Source organism: Mauremys reevesii, linkage group 10, assembly GCF_016161935.1.
Source record: "Mauremys reevesii isolate NIE-2019 linkage group 10, ASM1616193v1, whole genome shotgun sequence".
Lineage (NCBI taxonomy): Eukaryota > Metazoa > Chordata > Testudines > Geoemydidae > Mauremys > Mauremys reevesii.
The window spans coordinates 38,232,510-38,248,898 of record NC_052632.1 but is presented as its reverse complement, the minus strand read 5'-3'; the positions used below and the strand labels follow the sequence as shown (position 1 = coordinate 38,248,898).

General features: G+C 47.0%; 1 protein-coding gene across 2 annotated transcripts; it reads right to left on the bottom strand.

Moving 5' to 3' along the window:
- Nucleotides 1-457: 457 nt before the first annotated feature.
- FAM219B (family with sequence similarity 219 member B) lies at nucleotides 458-10,836 on the bottom strand. Of its 2 annotated transcripts, none has more exons than XM_039493180.1 (6): nucleotides 10,705-10,836; nucleotides 7,477-7,576; nucleotides 5,509-5,599; nucleotides 3,855-3,932; nucleotides 3,130-3,178; nucleotides 458-2,214 (listed from the first exon to the last, which is right to left on the bottom strand). In XM_039493180.1, the coding sequence occupies exons 1-6, from the start codon at nucleotides 10,774-10,776 to the stop codon at nucleotides 2,056-2,058; spliced, it is 549 nt and encodes a 182-aa protein (XP_039349114.1). In that variant the 5' UTR covers nucleotides 10,777-10,836; the 3' UTR covers nucleotides 458-2,055. The 2 variants fall into 2 exon arrangements, with proteins under 2 accessions (XP_039349114.1, XP_039349115.1); XM_039493181.1 differs by having other exon boundaries at nucleotides 458-2,211.
- Between the last annotated feature and the right edge of the window lie 5,553 nt (nucleotides 10,837-16,389).

The window sequence follows — 16,389 nt, the reverse complement described above, 5'->3', positions numbered from 1 at the left end:
AGAATTACTGTTCGTGTGCACAGTAAGCCAATGGCAGGGAAGTCACAGTTTTGGCTGCTATTCCTGTTCTGGAGGGCAAAGAATTAACAATGGAATTGAAACTAATGCTGAGCATTGTGGGAGGAGGCTCAGAATCCTCAAGCTATTTTGATGCAGATTGTTTTTTTTTTAAAGAATTAAACTTCCTTCATTTTTAGGGTAAGGACCAAATCTATCTTTATGAATTTTGTCCTTTTAGAGGAAGTCAGTTCATTGTATCATAATGCTCTAGGAGATCACACCAGCACAATGGATATTTCAGAACTGTTTCAACAGACCACCATATTTGGGATTGGCTCACCAAAAAACAAATAAAAACCCCCCACAAAACATGAAGGGAAGCAATCCTGACTGTATGCCATGATGCAGAGATTCATAGTCGACAGCATGAGTAAGAGCAGCACAAGACTCTGTCCTGATCTTGTATTTTTGTAACTTAAAAGTTATCAGTCAAGTTCACACTAAAACTTCTCACTCCTAAGTTCAGACCTTCTATGGCAGAGTAAACCCAGAGTAAAACTACTATGATCTAGTCAGAAGCCCCTAAAACCCACTAATAAACAGAAATTGACATGTCCTACAAGAGTGTTAGCGGGGTTTCTATATAATATGGTGTGCCACTGGTTCAGTCAGACAGAAGCCAGTCACCTGATTAATCACATCAGATGCATGTAATGTAGAGTGCTCAGTAGACAACATGGCAATCTTTAGCAGACAGCCTCTCAAATAAAGCAGCTCAAGACCCTGCCTACACCTGCCTTGACCCTCATCACCTCACCCAGTCACTTCATGGTGCCTGCCCTGGTACTCAAAAGGAGCAGCAAGCTTTGGTTTTGATCACTATGTATAGATTTAGTTCAAAGCAAACCCAGAGCAATTATAGATGCCATTACATCCATTAATCTAACGAGACACTTTTATCAGGCAGCCCTCCTCCTCCATTCACCTCTGCTGTTTCCCAGAGGAATTCCATCTCAGCTGGCCTACCTCAACCTCAGACTTCAAGCCAGGACTCATGAATACACCAAAGAAAATAAATAAATAAATGCAGACAGTTTGTTAGGTCACTTCTACAGAAGTGGGGATTAAAGGCCAGGGCCTGAAGTTGCTTACGAGATACACTCAGAAACTGTAGTGCTGCGGCAGTAATGGTACCATCCAGGATCTCACAGCAGCTCTAACCACCTTGAAAGCCCCATGACAAAGGTTTTGTTGTGGTGGTGGGTTTTTTTAAAAATAAAGGACAGCTAATGCTTTAGTCACTGAATAAAAACAACCAGTTAATGAGATGAACCCCAAAGAATGAAAGCAAATCATTTGAAATCCCACAGGATTAACAAAACGTGTGAGCAAACTGGATCAGAGTATTCAAGAGCCTTTCAAGTAGCTTGTTTTAACATTGGGGAAATAGAAGTTCCTTCCTTCTCTGCTTACCTGCTAGATCCTGAGTTCAGACATGGCAACCACCTGTAAGGACATGGCAACCACCCAAGGCAGCACCAGATCCCGAACCCCAGCCTTGGCAGATGAGGAAAAGGAATGACTGTTTGCAGACTCAAGTGCCTTCATTTGCATTTCTCCAGCTTGTTAGGTTACTGACTTGGGACCTTTGCTGTTCCCCTTTACAAACAGCTTTGGAGTTCTCCTTTAAGAGTGAGAGTACGCACATGTTCTCTCTTCTCCCTCCTCCCCCCGCCAGCATGAAGCATCTTTCCATGCTCCAACACTTTCCACGTTCAGGCAACCTGAACAGCTACACATAATAGCTATATATTATATCACTATATGTAACAAAAAGTAGCTTTGGGATAATCAACTGTTGCTGCTCAACTTGAGCAGATGCCAATAACTGCAGCAGTGGCAGCATCCAGTTCTTCAGTCACTGAGCCCATTTCAGTTTCTGCCAGTGTTCAATGCTGAATGTAGTTGCCTCTATCAGGCATACTAATGTACTAAGAAACACGGTAGAAAGTGCTGGCCCTTGACTTGTAGTGTGCAGCCCCGGTTGAACAGTGCCTACTGGATTGTGCAGGAGAGAGACTCCCCGAAGCAACAGAGACAAGGTGACGAGGCAACAGGTTTTGGGGGAATGAGATCTAGGTCCTCATCGTCCGGGATCTCATCTAGGTGGTACCCGTCCTGCAGAAGCTGACGGCTTAGATCCTGGTTCACCTGCTGAGTGGGCGACAGAAGAGATAAGAACTCCTGAAGAATGTCAGTCAGTTGGGAACACTGAAGCCCTCCACTGCTCCACCTCCAATGAAAAGATGTTCCCTGTACTATGTGATGTCTATCATACCCTCTCCTGGTTGGGGTTGTCATTTGCAAGTTAATTTCACTTGCATTTTTATTACACGCACACCCCCTCAGGAGCCAAGCAATCAAGGTGGTCTGGTTAGAGGGCTGAGAGGGTTGATCTAAACTGAAAGGAACTTTTAAAACTAAGATCAAGTCTTAGCAATAAAAAAAAATACTGATTTAAACTCGAAGAGTCCCAAGTTTCCTGCATTGCCCCTGATCCCCAGCTCTCAGCCAGCAGCTTTCCACAGAGGAAGCAACACCAGCTGAGCAGAGAAGGTGCACACTGGAGGAAAGAGCTTTAATTCTTGGACTGCAGACACTGATGAACACGACACAGATCAGTGTTAGGGTTGCCACTCAAAGTCCTTTACAAAGTTAAGCCTGGGACAAACTGCTTCAGGGTCTGGAAAGAGACAGGGTTTACATATCCGAATAGGAAATGGATAGGAATTTTTAGCAGTATCAAATAAAACTGTGGTTGATTTGTTTTGGGGTTGGGGGAGGAGAATTAAGCATCCCCTTGCAGCTTTGGACACCAGAACAGCATTATGCTATGGCAGTAAAATGGAAAATTTGAAACTGGCCAGTCTAGTTAATTGTCCAAGCTCAGTGAAGTCCACAAACAGCTTTAAGGAGTAAAGTAAATTACACTCCACATACTGAACTCTTTGCCATCAAGTACATGGCAACTGGACAAAGGGGATCGTTGGGTGGGGGCAGAATGAGACTGGATCCATGTGAAATATACAAGGGTGTGAGATACAATAAAACAAAACATTCTGGACTTGCCTCTGCAGAGGAGTAACCGGAGGAACATCTTGACTCCAGCTCCCCATCACTAAGAGAAGAATGCAACAGTCAGGTAAGCAAGAGAATGTGTGAAGCGCATCAACTGCTGCATCAGCTCTCAGTCAGTGGGGTGTGCATGGAGTCTGGTAGAGCATATGACCTCCTCCCCTGCCCAGCAAGCAGATAAGGGTATCTTTGAAGTGAAGGAGTGGAGAATGGCTCTTTACATTTGCACTGCAAATCAGTGTTTCAGCAGGGACCTCAGTGTCCGCATAGTCCTGCTGAAACACTCATTAGCAGTGCAAATATAAAGAGGGTCCTGCATCACCCTCTCCAACAGGTGCCCACATGAGCCTAGATTACGGGTCAGCAAGGCATCAGTCCCACAAAGATAGGAATATAATTTGCAACTCAGGTTGTTAACATGTCCAACTCCCTCGGGGCTGTACTGCTGGCGGCAAGCAGATCAGTCACAAAGGTGGGAAGTCAGCCACTTCCCTTTACTTTACAGCCCCAGGTCAGCTCCCTTAATGTAAGTGGACGTCTCTCCCTTCAAAAAGGAATCTCCATATAAATAGAGGCTGGCATAGCTTAGTCAGTTAGTAACTTGTGTCTTGAACAAAGTGTTGCTATGCAGGGGCTCAGATCCACCAAGCGGGCATCACTCAGTACCAAAGTACACCTACCTCAAAGCACCAAGCCACTGACACACACAAAGCTCTCACCTGTCTGAATCAAGGGACACCAGGTTCTCATCCGCTGTCTGGCTGAGAGCAGCATAGCCCTTGTTAAACTTCACTGACCTGGAGAGAGGTGCACAAATGAGCCTGCAACAGACATCTAGATGGGGAAGTGTGATCACAGATCTGACTGTCTGCCAGGCTAAGAACACAGGACAGGAGGTACACTAGAGTGGACACTAGAGATGTCCTCTCTCACTTTACTGCCTAGGTCAGGGGTAGTCAATAGGTGGATCACAGGCCAAATCTGGACCACCAGATGCTTTTGAACAGACCCCGAAATATTTTTATTTACTTATCATCATTATTATTTTCTCTGGAGTCTAGACCTTGACCAAGAAATTTGGCCCTTGACAAAAAATAATTGACTAACCCTGGCCTAAGTATAGCTAATCTCAAGAAGAAAGACTCTCACAGCCACTATGGGCCATAGCAGCTAGAAATTAACTCCCTCTCCAACTTCAGGTGCTGCAATAAATTTAGCTGATTAATTCCTCAAAGCCAGACTATCACCGAGACCAAGAGGAGAAATACGTATCTTGTTAAAAGGATTTAATGTTTGTGAATGTGCTGGATTGACAGCTCTATGGCAGCATTTCCCAACTGTTGGCAACTCCTCATTCAAAGTCAATAATTTTCATGGCCTGCTTTTTCACTCTTCCTTTTAAAATACATGTATCAATGCTAACAATTATAAGCCTATATAATTTGTGTGTTGTTTTTTAAGAGGCTAACAGAAAGAATAAGGGTGTGCAGGGAGTGGGGGAAGTGACATTTTCTTTGCCTAAGATTGTAATCAACATTTCAATACTTTGTGACCCCTCTGATTTTTGTGATCCCATGAGGGTTGCAACCCAGCAGTTGAGTTGTTCTAGAGAGTGATGTCCTCTGTTTAACCACAGAACAGCTACACCAGGGGTCAGCAACCTTTCAGAAGTGCTGTGCCGAGTCTTCAGGTATTCACTCTAATTTAAGGTTTTGCATGCCAGTAATACATTTTAATGTTTTTAGAAGGTCTCTTTCTATAAGTCTATAATATATAACTAAACTCTTGTTGTATGTAAAGTGAATAAGGTTTTTAAAATGTTTAAGAAGCTTCATTTAGAATTAAATTAAAATGCAGAGCCCCCCGGACTGGTGGCCAGGGCCCAGGCAGTGTGAGTGCCACTGAAAATCAGCTCGTGTGCCGCGTTCGGCGCCCGGGACATAGGTTGCCTACCCGAGTTACACCATAGGCAGCAGCATCACAAGCTTCCTTATGCTGCCCCTTGCCAATGAGCCTCATGCCTGACCAGGAGGGACCACCTCTAGGAGCAAGACGACAGTTCAGGCAGTCATTTGCCTCTTAGCTGAGGCTGTCAACAAGGGGGTGGGGAGAGGAAGGGATGGGCAGCACACAATTAGTGTGAACGGTGATCACTGGTTTGTGATGTGAACTCACACACTGGGAACTGACCAGAGACACTAACTCATTTCACATATACTGCTGACTACACACTACACACCTGAGCTGAATTAGAACAAGTGACCTAGAGGTCAAAGGCCCCATATCCTGCTCCTAATCCTCTGAGCTACCCAGTCTCTCAAATACATGTTTGAAAATACAGCTTGTCAACAGTGAAAAGAAATGGGCTCAAACCTCTTTGCTGCTGGCTTTGGTTGCTGTTGAACGGTTGCCCCCAGGATGCCTTTCCTCCGCAGCACCGCCTTCGCCATTTCTCGATGCTTCTCTGAAACCCAAACAAGGATGCTTACAACCCTGAACCCAACTGACCCATTCTCCTGGGGCAAGTTGTCATAAGTCATCGCTAACAAGAGCGCAGCTGCTTTACAATGCCTTTCACATGCAGTATATGGTACAGAAACTCAATTCTAACATGTCAATTCCTATCACTTTGATTGAAAGAGGCAGTTGATTTTGTTATCCATGTGGTCAGACGCACACTGCGGTGTCTTCCATTTGTTTAATTTAAAAGCCCCCTTGCCCCTGCCAGTCACATATGCTTCAGTGCCGAACAATATTAAACACATGACTTGCTGACTAATGCCAACATTAGACACATCAACTGCCATTAATCTACATGTTTCCCTCAAAAAGATCCCCCACCTCTACAAAAGCCTGTGGAAACAGATTTGCCTTCAGGGCTTAATAGAAGGCCTGAGAAAACATCAGACCGTGGTGGGTGAGTGGTAGTGAAGCAAGATCCAGAGTCAAGAGCCCTCCACCAAGCATTGCCCATCTCCAGTCCCCACATGTTCAAATCTAGGGATGTCAGCAAAAGCACCTCAGCTGACTTCTGTTGCCTGGGCAGTAGACAGGCTCAGCTAGCCAGGACCCAACCTGTGTAAGGTTTTGGCAATCAAAGACAATACCTTGAACTGCAGCCAAAAAAGCAAGCAAACAAGGAGAAGAGTCTAGAGAATTAGTGCAATGAGCTCCCTGCAACTCAAGCTGCCCAGCAATCAGGCATTTACATTCTCCACCATCTACAACTCCTCGGTGCACATGGCAGTTACCTAGCTTGGAAGATACAAAGGACAACCCTAGCAAGATCCACATCAGAAAAATGGTGGCAGTCACTTAGCCAGATGGACACGAAAGGCACTTTTGGCCACAGATGTTTCTGAATTTTTAGATAGCAATTGGGTTCAAAGCCCCGAGATTTGAAAGCCTTACGGACAAACTCAGTAATGGGGCCTAGGCAATCACCATAAGAGTTTCAAAATGCTTCCCCTATATTAAGGGCAGTGTGCTTTGATTTTAGCTTATGTGGATGTCTTGAGTTATTCTGTCCCATTCAAATTATGATCCCTTCCTTAGTAATCCAATGGCAATATTCTATAGGCAGTCATGACAGAATTATGCAATACTACCTGCCTAGAGCAATCCAAGTTGATCATGATAAAAGATAGAAGTTCTCTTTGTTTTAATACAAATGGTTTAATTTGACCAAAACTTCTGGCACTAAACAGAAGATCTAGTTGACCAGTTATTCTAATTAAAGGGAAAGATCTAGGCTTTAACTTCTGATTTAAGGAGAACATTCCTTAGATGGAAAAAATTATTACCAAGCAGTGCAATGCATAACTTGAACTCCCTCAGTGCAAGGTTTACAATGTGAGGGACCCATCAGTCTCTGCAGTGGGCTACTCATTTGCTTCTCTTGTGAGCCATATTTTGAGTTTGGGACTGGGACAGAACCAGACTGAAAGGCCTGGAGACAGAAGGCTTTATTCACAAAACAGGCATGGGACAGGCAGTGCTAGCTTCTGCCATGCAGTCCACCAATGGACTGTCACCCATCCCTAGCACAACCACCTCAAAGGGAGGAAGGCTCCATGACCCATTCAGTCCCTGGCCTCTCTGCTGAAACTGTCAATAACCATAGCAACTGCAGTGATAGAAAACCACAAAATGTTTACTAAACCTGGCTTAATTTTCAGTTCAACTCATTTCACATAGACGGTACAAGTTACAGTCACTACTGACCTGGCCTGAGTTGAACCATTAACCTGGAGGTGAAATGCTTCATTACCCTCCCCTGACCCTCAGATGGGAACTTGCTAGGGAGATGGGGACTCTGTGGCAGCCCAGGCCATTACTTACGCAGCTTGGCATGAATGGAGGAAGCTTTGGTCATGATGTATGGGCCCCTTTTTTCCACTGCATCACTCTCCCTGTTTGTCCTCTTGTTCTCCATCTGGGCCTGCCGGAGAGAAAACAAGCAAGGGCAGAGCAGGTCAGCCAGCATCACTAAGATACAAGGACAGACAGATGCTGTTCAAGGTGTCTGCAGTTACTTTCAGTATTTCGAGGGAACCCATAGCTATAATAACATACTCAACGACAACAGCAACCTCTCGCCACAGCAATTCAAGAGAGCTGAAAGGGGGAAACCTTACTCTCTTCCAGGCCCTGTGCCTGCTGTGAAACTGGAAAGATGGGAGAAGTGTGGGAACAGAGAGAAAGATGGTCCATCCATAAATGAGATTTTTGGGAGAGAACTGGAGATGTTAAATTAAAGACAACTCGTATGGCTGTGATAATAAGCTTCCTTGTAAATCTGTCTTCAACAAAAAATATAGAAAAAGGGATTTCACAATTGCACTGTAGCCAAACCAACCATTCAAAAATCATGAGATTTTTTAAATCTAATGATTTTTAAAGCCAATTTGGGGTTTGGGTTTTTTTAGTCTTTTCAAGCTTATCCCCACCCTGATAAGAAAGCTAAGCTCGTAGATCATTTAAAAAGCAAAAGTAAGATTCTCATGTAATCATATAAGTCCAAGACCAGGGCCTTAAGGAAAAACGCCAAATATTGTGAGATTTTGACAAAAATTGTAAGAGTTCGCAACAAAAAGAAAACTTTGCAAAATAACATATTAAAGGACCCAGTAGGGCCATTCTTATGAATTGACTAATGCAGGGGTTCTCAACCTTTTTCTCTTTGAAGTCCCCCTCGACAGAAACTCCAGGGTCCAGTGCAGGCAGAGGGGCCTCAGGGCAGGGGGCTTGGGCATAGGTGTAGTTTGACTTATATTACGGGTTAGCGGGGGCCAGAAAGGATCAAGCCACCACCACATGGTGGGGTCCAGGGAGGTAGCACCACCTCCACCCCCTGACTCACCTCAGCAGGCCACCCAGCCTGTCTAGGTTTGGGGATGGGGGAAGCACACAACCCAAAAATTACAACTCAAAAGTGGAGGGCTTAGCTCAAAAAGTTTGAAAACAGATTAAGGTGCAGGGAGGACCAATGCCCAGACAGATTTTTGCCCCAGATCCCTAAATGGCCCCCTCAAGGATTGAGCTCACAACCATGGGTTTAGCAGGCCAATGCTCAAACCACTGAGCTATCCCACAGCTAGGGGCTGTGTGCAGATAAGGGGTAGCTCAAGGTGCAGGGAGGGAGTCGCTGGGGCTGTGTGAACACAGAGGGTGGCTGTGGGTGCAGGGAGGCAGGTGGCTAGGGGCTGTTTGCGGGCAGGAGGGTCGCTCAGGGGGCAGGGAGGTGGGTGGCTAGGGGCTGTGTGCGGGCAGGAGGGTCGCTCAGGGTGCAGGGAGGCGGGTGGCTAGGGGCTGTGTGCGGGCATGGGGGTAGCACAAGGTGCAGGGAGGGGGGTGGCTAGGGGCTGCGTGCGGGCAGGGGATAGTTCATGGTGCAGGGAATGTGTAGGTCAGGGTGTATGGAGAGGGGTATTAGGGGCTACATACTGGGAGGACTCCCCGGTGGTCCCTGTTCCCGGAGGGGTCTGCCAGCCACAGAGTCGGGTCTCTTACTGGTTGCCTCTGTGGGAGTAAAGGGGGCTGGGAGCTGAGAAGCAGCTTCAAACCAGGCACCAGCAGGAGAGCAGGGAATGCTCCCACTGCCTGCTCCATGGCATCATCTAGAGAAGCAGCTGCCCCGCACTGCCTGGCTCCGGCTTCCCACCTCCTACTTGACCAAGAGAGAAGATAGTGGGGAGGTGTGGAGCTGCTTCCAGGACTGCCATGCTCATGCGCTGTAGATCTTTTTTGGGGGAAATGCCCTCCATGTCCCCAACTCTGCCCATGGGCTCTGGGCTTTTGCCCCACAGGGAGCACCAGGGCTCGGGGCTCTGGGATTCAGCCCCGCACCTCCTTGCTTCAGCCCCATGAAAGGTGCTGGGAATTGGGGCTTCACCTCTACACCTCCCAGATTCAGCCCCGTGGGGGCACCAGGAATCAGGGCTTCAGCCTCACAGGGGGGGCGCCAGGAATTGAGGCATTAGCTCCACACCTCCCAGCTTCAGCCTGCAGGGGATGCTGTGAATCAGGGCTTCAGCCCATGGGGGTCGCCGGTAATCGGGGCTTCAGCCCCATGCCTCCCAGCTTCAGCCCTGCAAGGGGCACCAGGGATCAGAGCTTCAGCCTGGGGCCCCACAGCCCCTTGAAAGGGCTCACAGATCCCCAGGGAGCCACAGACCCCAGGTTGAGAACCGCTGGACTAATGAATAAAAACATACAGTAACTATGAGTTGTGGCAGGGAGACAACCCTAATTCTTGATGTAACCGTGGTTTTTGATGCTAGCTCCTCAAAACACACACGTGAATATCTTTATGTATGTGAACAGGCTTGGGAGAAACTGATTTTTTAAAATAAATTTTGATGGATAATATTGAGTTATTTTAAAGCATTCCCCTCCCCCAATTTTCCATCTGTTTAAATTTTCACCATTGTTGGAAATCACTGGGGGGAGGTCACACAATTGACAGTAGAGAAAGAGATTAAAAAATTAAAGCTTTATAACAAAAAACATACAACGCAAATATTCTTAAACCAAGCTCGTGTTCTCGAGCAGTGTTTTCCCTACTTTGCCTATGGGTAAGTTTTGTTATTATTGACTGAAATATTTGTAAGTGAATTTGACGTTTACGGGCAAAAGTCTAATCTCTGTAGGCCTAGGCAGAGCCAGACCCCGCTGAGTTGATGGCACTAGCGACCCTGCAAAGAGCCAGTCTCTCCATTAGCGCCCAGCAGCCACGTTCGATCGGGAGAAGCCGAATACCCCGGGGCGCGCAGACACCCCGACGCGGGGACTCGGCGGGATCAGACGCGCTGGCCGAGCCGGACGGACCCCGCCCAAGGGGAGACGCGAGCCCGTGACGCCCACAAGGGACCCACGCGGCTGCCTGTGCGCGGGCCCGGCTCTGCTCGCAGCCGCGGCGCCTCGGGTCAGCGGGGGGAGGAAAGCGGAGCCCCCGCGCGCGGCCACCGGGGAGGGGCCGCCCCGTGGGGTCGGTAAGGGCGGTGGCGGGGGAGCCCGCCGGGCGGACACTTCCCTCAGACCCCCGCGCCCAGGGCCGCGGCTCCTCACCATCCCGGCGCTGGCTCCGGGCTGGGTCCCGGGAGCCCGGCTCGCGCTACCGCCGCCATCCCCCGTCGCCATGGTGGTCGCTGGCGGAGCCCCACCCCCTCATTTGCATACATACGGGTCATGAATAATTAACCAGCCTCCGTCTCACCTGATCGTCCTTGACGTACGGAACCGAAAGCGAGGCTGCCCATTCAATTGCATGGCGTAGTCCCGCCCCCGCCCCTCAAACCAATGTCTATTGGCTGCTGTGGGACAAACAAGCCAATCCCAGATGACCAACCTCTTTCACCCGGAAATAGAGAGGCAACGTCCTCATCACCCCTTCTGGAAGTGGGGGAGGGAAGAGTTCCAGACCATCTTCCTGGTGCTGCTGTCTCTGGTGCGTCTCCCATGCCTGTCCCGGGCTGCGACATGTGCGTTCCTCCGACGAGGCAGCAGGTGGCGCTGCAGGCCCTGGCTGTGGCTGGCTCCCCCCCGCCCCCGCCTCGGGGCTGCACGTGGGGGAGGTGAGGAGGGGCCAGGTAGTTCGCACACGGGGGCGCTACAGGTTGGCTCCTGGCTGCTGCTTGAGGAGCCCCTAACGCAGCCAGGGACTGTTGAGGGCGGGCCACCAGTGGGGTGCCCACCTGTGTGTGTGTAGGGGGCATTCCGCGCGAGGAGCTGCCTGACCCCTTACTGTGTAGGGGGGGTGAACAGGGCGTCAGGGTTCAAGTGGTGGAGGCACCGCAGAGACGGACCAGCAGCCGGTGAACTGCCAGGCTCCTCGCCTCTCAGCTTTTCCTGCCCTGTGCTGCTCTTCACTCCTTATCCAGCTGCCAGTGAGGGCGGGCTGGGACTTGAATTTCTAATGTAAACCACATGCAGAAAAGGTTCTCTATATATGATAAAGTAGCACCAAAAAAAGAAGGGAGGGATCTTTTCATGGTTTCAGAGCCCCATTACACTGCTCCATCCATCTCTACTGGGACCACACTCTCCTGGAGTATAGATACAATTCATCCTTTTTTTGCTCCCTTCTAGCCTTCTCTCAGAACCCCTCAACACTTACATAGAGTAGAAAGCACTGTATCCATTCTGCCCTGCTCTCAGCATAGTACAAATTCTGAACTAGATAGCCTGCTGTCCTGAAGAAATGGGCTTCTTTAAAGAATATAGAAATATATTATGATTCCTGCTGGCTGCCCAAGTTTCCAGAAAGGTGGGGGAAGGAGAGAGGATGTTTGGTTGACTAGAAAAGAGCAGAACTGCAGAAAGCCTACTGAAATCTCAGAGTAGCATAGAAAACAAACCATCATGCCCAAAAGGATTATTACTGCCCCATTGGATAGCAATATTGCATAAATATTTACACAGAGGGCAATTAAGGTCCAGCTACTTAAGGAAGCAACAGATGCTTCAACCCATGAATGTATCATAAAAAGTTTGAGCTGTATTTGAAGAAAGAGACATTATTGGCTAAACAGGCTGGATAAAGATGTCAAGGGATCATGTGACCTCAGTTGTCTTCTCTAGGAAACCTTCTGGTTAAACAGGATTGTGAGAAGTTGTTAGCTGACAATGCTGATTTTGACCAGAGGGGGTCTCCCCCGCTCCTTCATGTCATGCTGGTAGTTCATTAGATTTCTGCAGTAATAAAAGGAAATGGTAATATAAGCATTTTCATATTTTCTTTCCTATGAAAACTGCCATAAACAGACTGAAATGCATTTGTGCCTGGCTGCTAAAAGGGTGGATTTTTATTTAACTAGCCCATGGCTCTGTTTCACAAAAAGTGGTGCTGAATGTTTGGATTATCCAGAGGGCTTCGGATGGTTAAACTTCATAGCAGCAAGCAGATTTACCCATGGTGCAATTTCCAAAGTAAATGCTAACAGAAGTTACACACTCCTATAACCTTAGTCCCAACTATGATACATTTTAAATTAACCTACCAAGATGGACAATCCACAGTGCAGACAATTTTAATCTTAATCCTTTGAGGAAGGCTAGGGATTAGGTGATTTGAAAGAGGGCTGCTAAATTGAAGGGAAGTCAATAGGTGCAACATACAAACCATTGTACACCTGAGAGATCCTGAGACAGGCTAGGGTAGGATCTGTTTGTATATTATTACTTTGTATTTTTTTAACATCCTCTGCAACAAATGCTTTCCCAGAACATAAATTACATCTTACTTTTAGTCCTGTTACTGTGTATCCCATTCCTCCCAGGCCCCACAATTTCTGATTTATAAAGCATTAATAAATGCCACACTTGTAAAACTGTGTCTTACACATAAGGATTTAATCTCTCTGAGAATCTGTGTATTACAGACAGAACTTCTAGATCCCATTAGCTGGACTGACAGGAGAGTGTTTGAAATAGCTCCTATACATACTTAATCCCTTATCTCACTGCAAGACCGGCCAGGAAGCTTGTGCCATGGTTATAGTCTCAGCTTTTAAAAGCCACTCAACACTGAACAGTTGTGGTTTTGAGGGGTCTGGGGCACATATTTTCTGATTTTTCAGCTTGGTCACTTCCCAAATAACAACAGGCCTAGTTGTCTTAGCCCACCTTCCTCTTGCTTTTTTGCAACCTTCTGTGGAAAAGAAAATAAAGGGTTCCTTACCCTACTGTAACTGTGGTTCTTTGAGTCAGTGTAGATCCTAGTGTAGGATGGGATGCACACGAGATCAGATTTTTTTAATAAACCTTGCTTGTCAGGGCTGTGCATTTTCATTGTGGCTGAAAAGAAAAGTGGCCACAACCCTTCCCATGTTCCCTCACCATTCAAAGACCATGGCAGGTAAGGACTCCAAGGATGGGGGCAGGTCATGGGATCCACATTGACCATCTTGAACTAGTTACCACGGGATAAGTAACTGTTCTCTCTTAGAGCTTGTCAGTGTGGATCCTAGTGTAGGTAACTGACAAGCAGTATCCCCTCAGGGTGGTGGGAATGAGGCATTCCAGCTGCATCAGTTTAACAGTGATTGTAGTATTGGTCTCCCAAACTTGCCTTCTGACATAGCCACTAATTTAAAGGTACAGCATTTGGCATAGGTTACTCTACGCCATCGCTGATCAGATCTCCCATACTGGTGCTTTTCTGGAGCAGGAAGATGTTGCTTGTGACCCGGTGGAGTAACCCTTGATGTTCTGTAGGAGAGGTGCATCAGCCAGCTGGTAGCACAATGAGATACATTTGTGACATGTCACTCCATATTCTTTATGAAAATATGCTTATGATATGAATATGACATAACTGAGATATACTTTATGCAAGATGGCTCATGTGAGATATTGGAAAGGTTATGATTTACTGAATGTGATTAACAATTTGTATGCCTGTATCATTTCTGTATCTGAAGTTAGGAATATTGACTATGTATCTATTTCAACTATGCTACTTTGGGTGGCACCCACTGCCAACACTTTCAGTACAACAGTGGAAAAGCCAGACAGGACGGATGGCCCATCAACAAGGACAATGGACTGTAAAAGAGCTTAGTCTTCCTGTGAACTTGTGGATCAACCTGTGAAGAATGGCTACAAGGGCCCTAAAGAGTCAGGTGGCCTTGTCACCTGATACTAAAACATTACCTGGGACTTCTTGTAACTTTCCACTGTAAGGGAAGGGGAGTCAAACTAGGAAACAAAGGACTCCCGCCTTATACAAATCCTATTTAAGGGAGGGGAGTGAGGTAATCCTAGTCTTGAGTTCTCCCCTGTTACCCCACCCAAGATGACTGCTGGAAACAACTAAGTTTGAACGGGGAAAAGAACTGGACCCAGGCTGGAAGGACATCTGGCCTGTGAAGATGATTATCAGAACCACATTTAGGATGAGAACGCACATGTAACCAGTTTCTTTGATGTATTAAGCTTAGTTTGCATGCTCTGCTTTATTTTCTTAGTAATCTACCTTGTTCTGTCTGCTACCTCCTTAACTACTTAAAATACACCTGTTATAGTTAAGAAATGTATTTCTGGTTTATAATATAGCCCAGTTTATTTGATTTCTAACTAGGGGTTGGAGGGCAGAAATTGTGCATATCCTCTTCCACATTGAGGGAAGAGGTGAATATAATATATCTTTGGGTCTGTACTCCAAGGGAGGTGGACATCTGAGTGCTGGAGAAAGTCCCTTAAGCTGAGTCTTCCCAGAGCTGATCTGCAGCTGGGAGTATGGCCCTGCCTGTGTGTATGTTAGAGGAAGTTTAAAAGCCTGGCTCAGCAAGACAGGTTAAAGGGGGCCCATGCTGGCAGAACAGGTAGAGTCAGTGGTATCTCAGCACAGCAGGTGACTTCCAAAGGGGTCCAACCCATCACAACAGTGTTATCCATCGTGACTTTCCTTGTGAAGAGAGCGCTTGACCTTTAGAACACCCAGCTCTGGTTATGGACAGGGCCATAGCCTGAACGGCTTGGTCCTGACAATATAATAAAGCAAAATCCTGACTACATCTAGCACATGTAATTTCTTTTCACCCAGGAGTGTCTGTGGCTTTGGGAAGAAAACATTAGGTTGACTGGTGTATATGAAAATCTGAGACCAACTTAGGAATGAACTTTGGGTAATATCTTTGTAGCATCTTGTCCCTATGGAATGTCACATGGGGGTTTAGCCAGAAGAGCCTGCAGCTTACTCACCCTTCTGGCTGAAGTGACAGCTACCAGAAACAGATTGTAGAGTGAGGTGGGGTAAGGGACATTCTGACAGAAGATCCATGAGCCTCAAGAGGTCCCAGGTTTGTAATAGCCCCCTGAAAAACCTCAGTACCATGGGGTAAGAGATGACCAAACAACTGTACAGGCAGATGGCAAGCTAAGACTGCTGCGGGGTGGACATTAATACTGCTGAATGAAAGGCCGGCCTGTGTTGACTGTAGTAGGTAGTTGAGGATCTTTAGTATCAAGACCTGGGCTGGGTCCAAACCACATTGGGCTGCCAATATCAAGAAGCTCTTCTATTTAGATGAATACATTCTCCTAGTAGATGTTTTCCTGCTCTGTGTCAGGATTTCCTGGATCTGTAGGGAGCAGTTCCTGTCCGTAGTACTTAACCATCCTGCAGCTATGCCATGAGGTGCTGTAACTTTGGTCTGGATATAGCATGTGGCCATGGTTCTGTGAGATCAGGTCTCGGTGGTCTGGGAGCTGCATTAGAGGTTGAATGGACATATATTGCACATCTGTCAGCCAAAACTGTCTCAGCCAGTATGGACCTATAAGAATGATTGTGGCTTTCCCTTTTGATCTTGGAGAGTACCCTGGGAATCAATGGAAAGGCATAAACAGGTTTCTGCTCCACTGCAGGAGGAAGGCATCTAGTAGTAACCCTCGACCCAGACCTCCTCTGGAGCAAAAGTTGTGACACTTGGCATTGTCTTTGTGCAAATGAGTCTATTACAGGGAATCAGCAACAATGGAATATCAGTCCTGTGATTAATCTATGCAAGGATCATTTGTGATTGGTCAGAGATCACCTACTCAGGAAGTCTGCTAAGCTGTTGCTGACTCAGGAGACGAAAGGGCATCAGGGTTGCCCCATTCTGATGGGGCCAAGTCCAGAATGTAATGATCTCCAGGCAGAAGGGCAAGAAGTGGGCAACCCTCTCCCCCAACCCTGTTTGTTCAGGCAGAGAATAGCTGTCATGTTGTCTGTGAAGATTTGCACTACTCAGTTCTGGAGAACAAGTA

Bases quoted from the DNA above. Each gene is read 5' to 3' on its own strand.
- FAM219B (XM_039493180.1), bottom strand. From the start codon at position 10,776: ATGGCGACGGGGGATGGCGGCGGTAGCGCGAGCCGGGCTCCCGGGACC. The intron at 7,577-10,704 runs GTGAGGAGCCGC...TCTCTCCGGCAG, and splicing joins CCGGAGCCAGCGCCGGGATG to GCCCAGATGGAGAACAAGAG. The intron at 5,600-7,476 runs GTAAGTAATGGC...TTTGGGTTTCAG, and splicing joins CTCCATTCATGCCAAGCTGC to AGAAGCATCGAGAAATGGCG.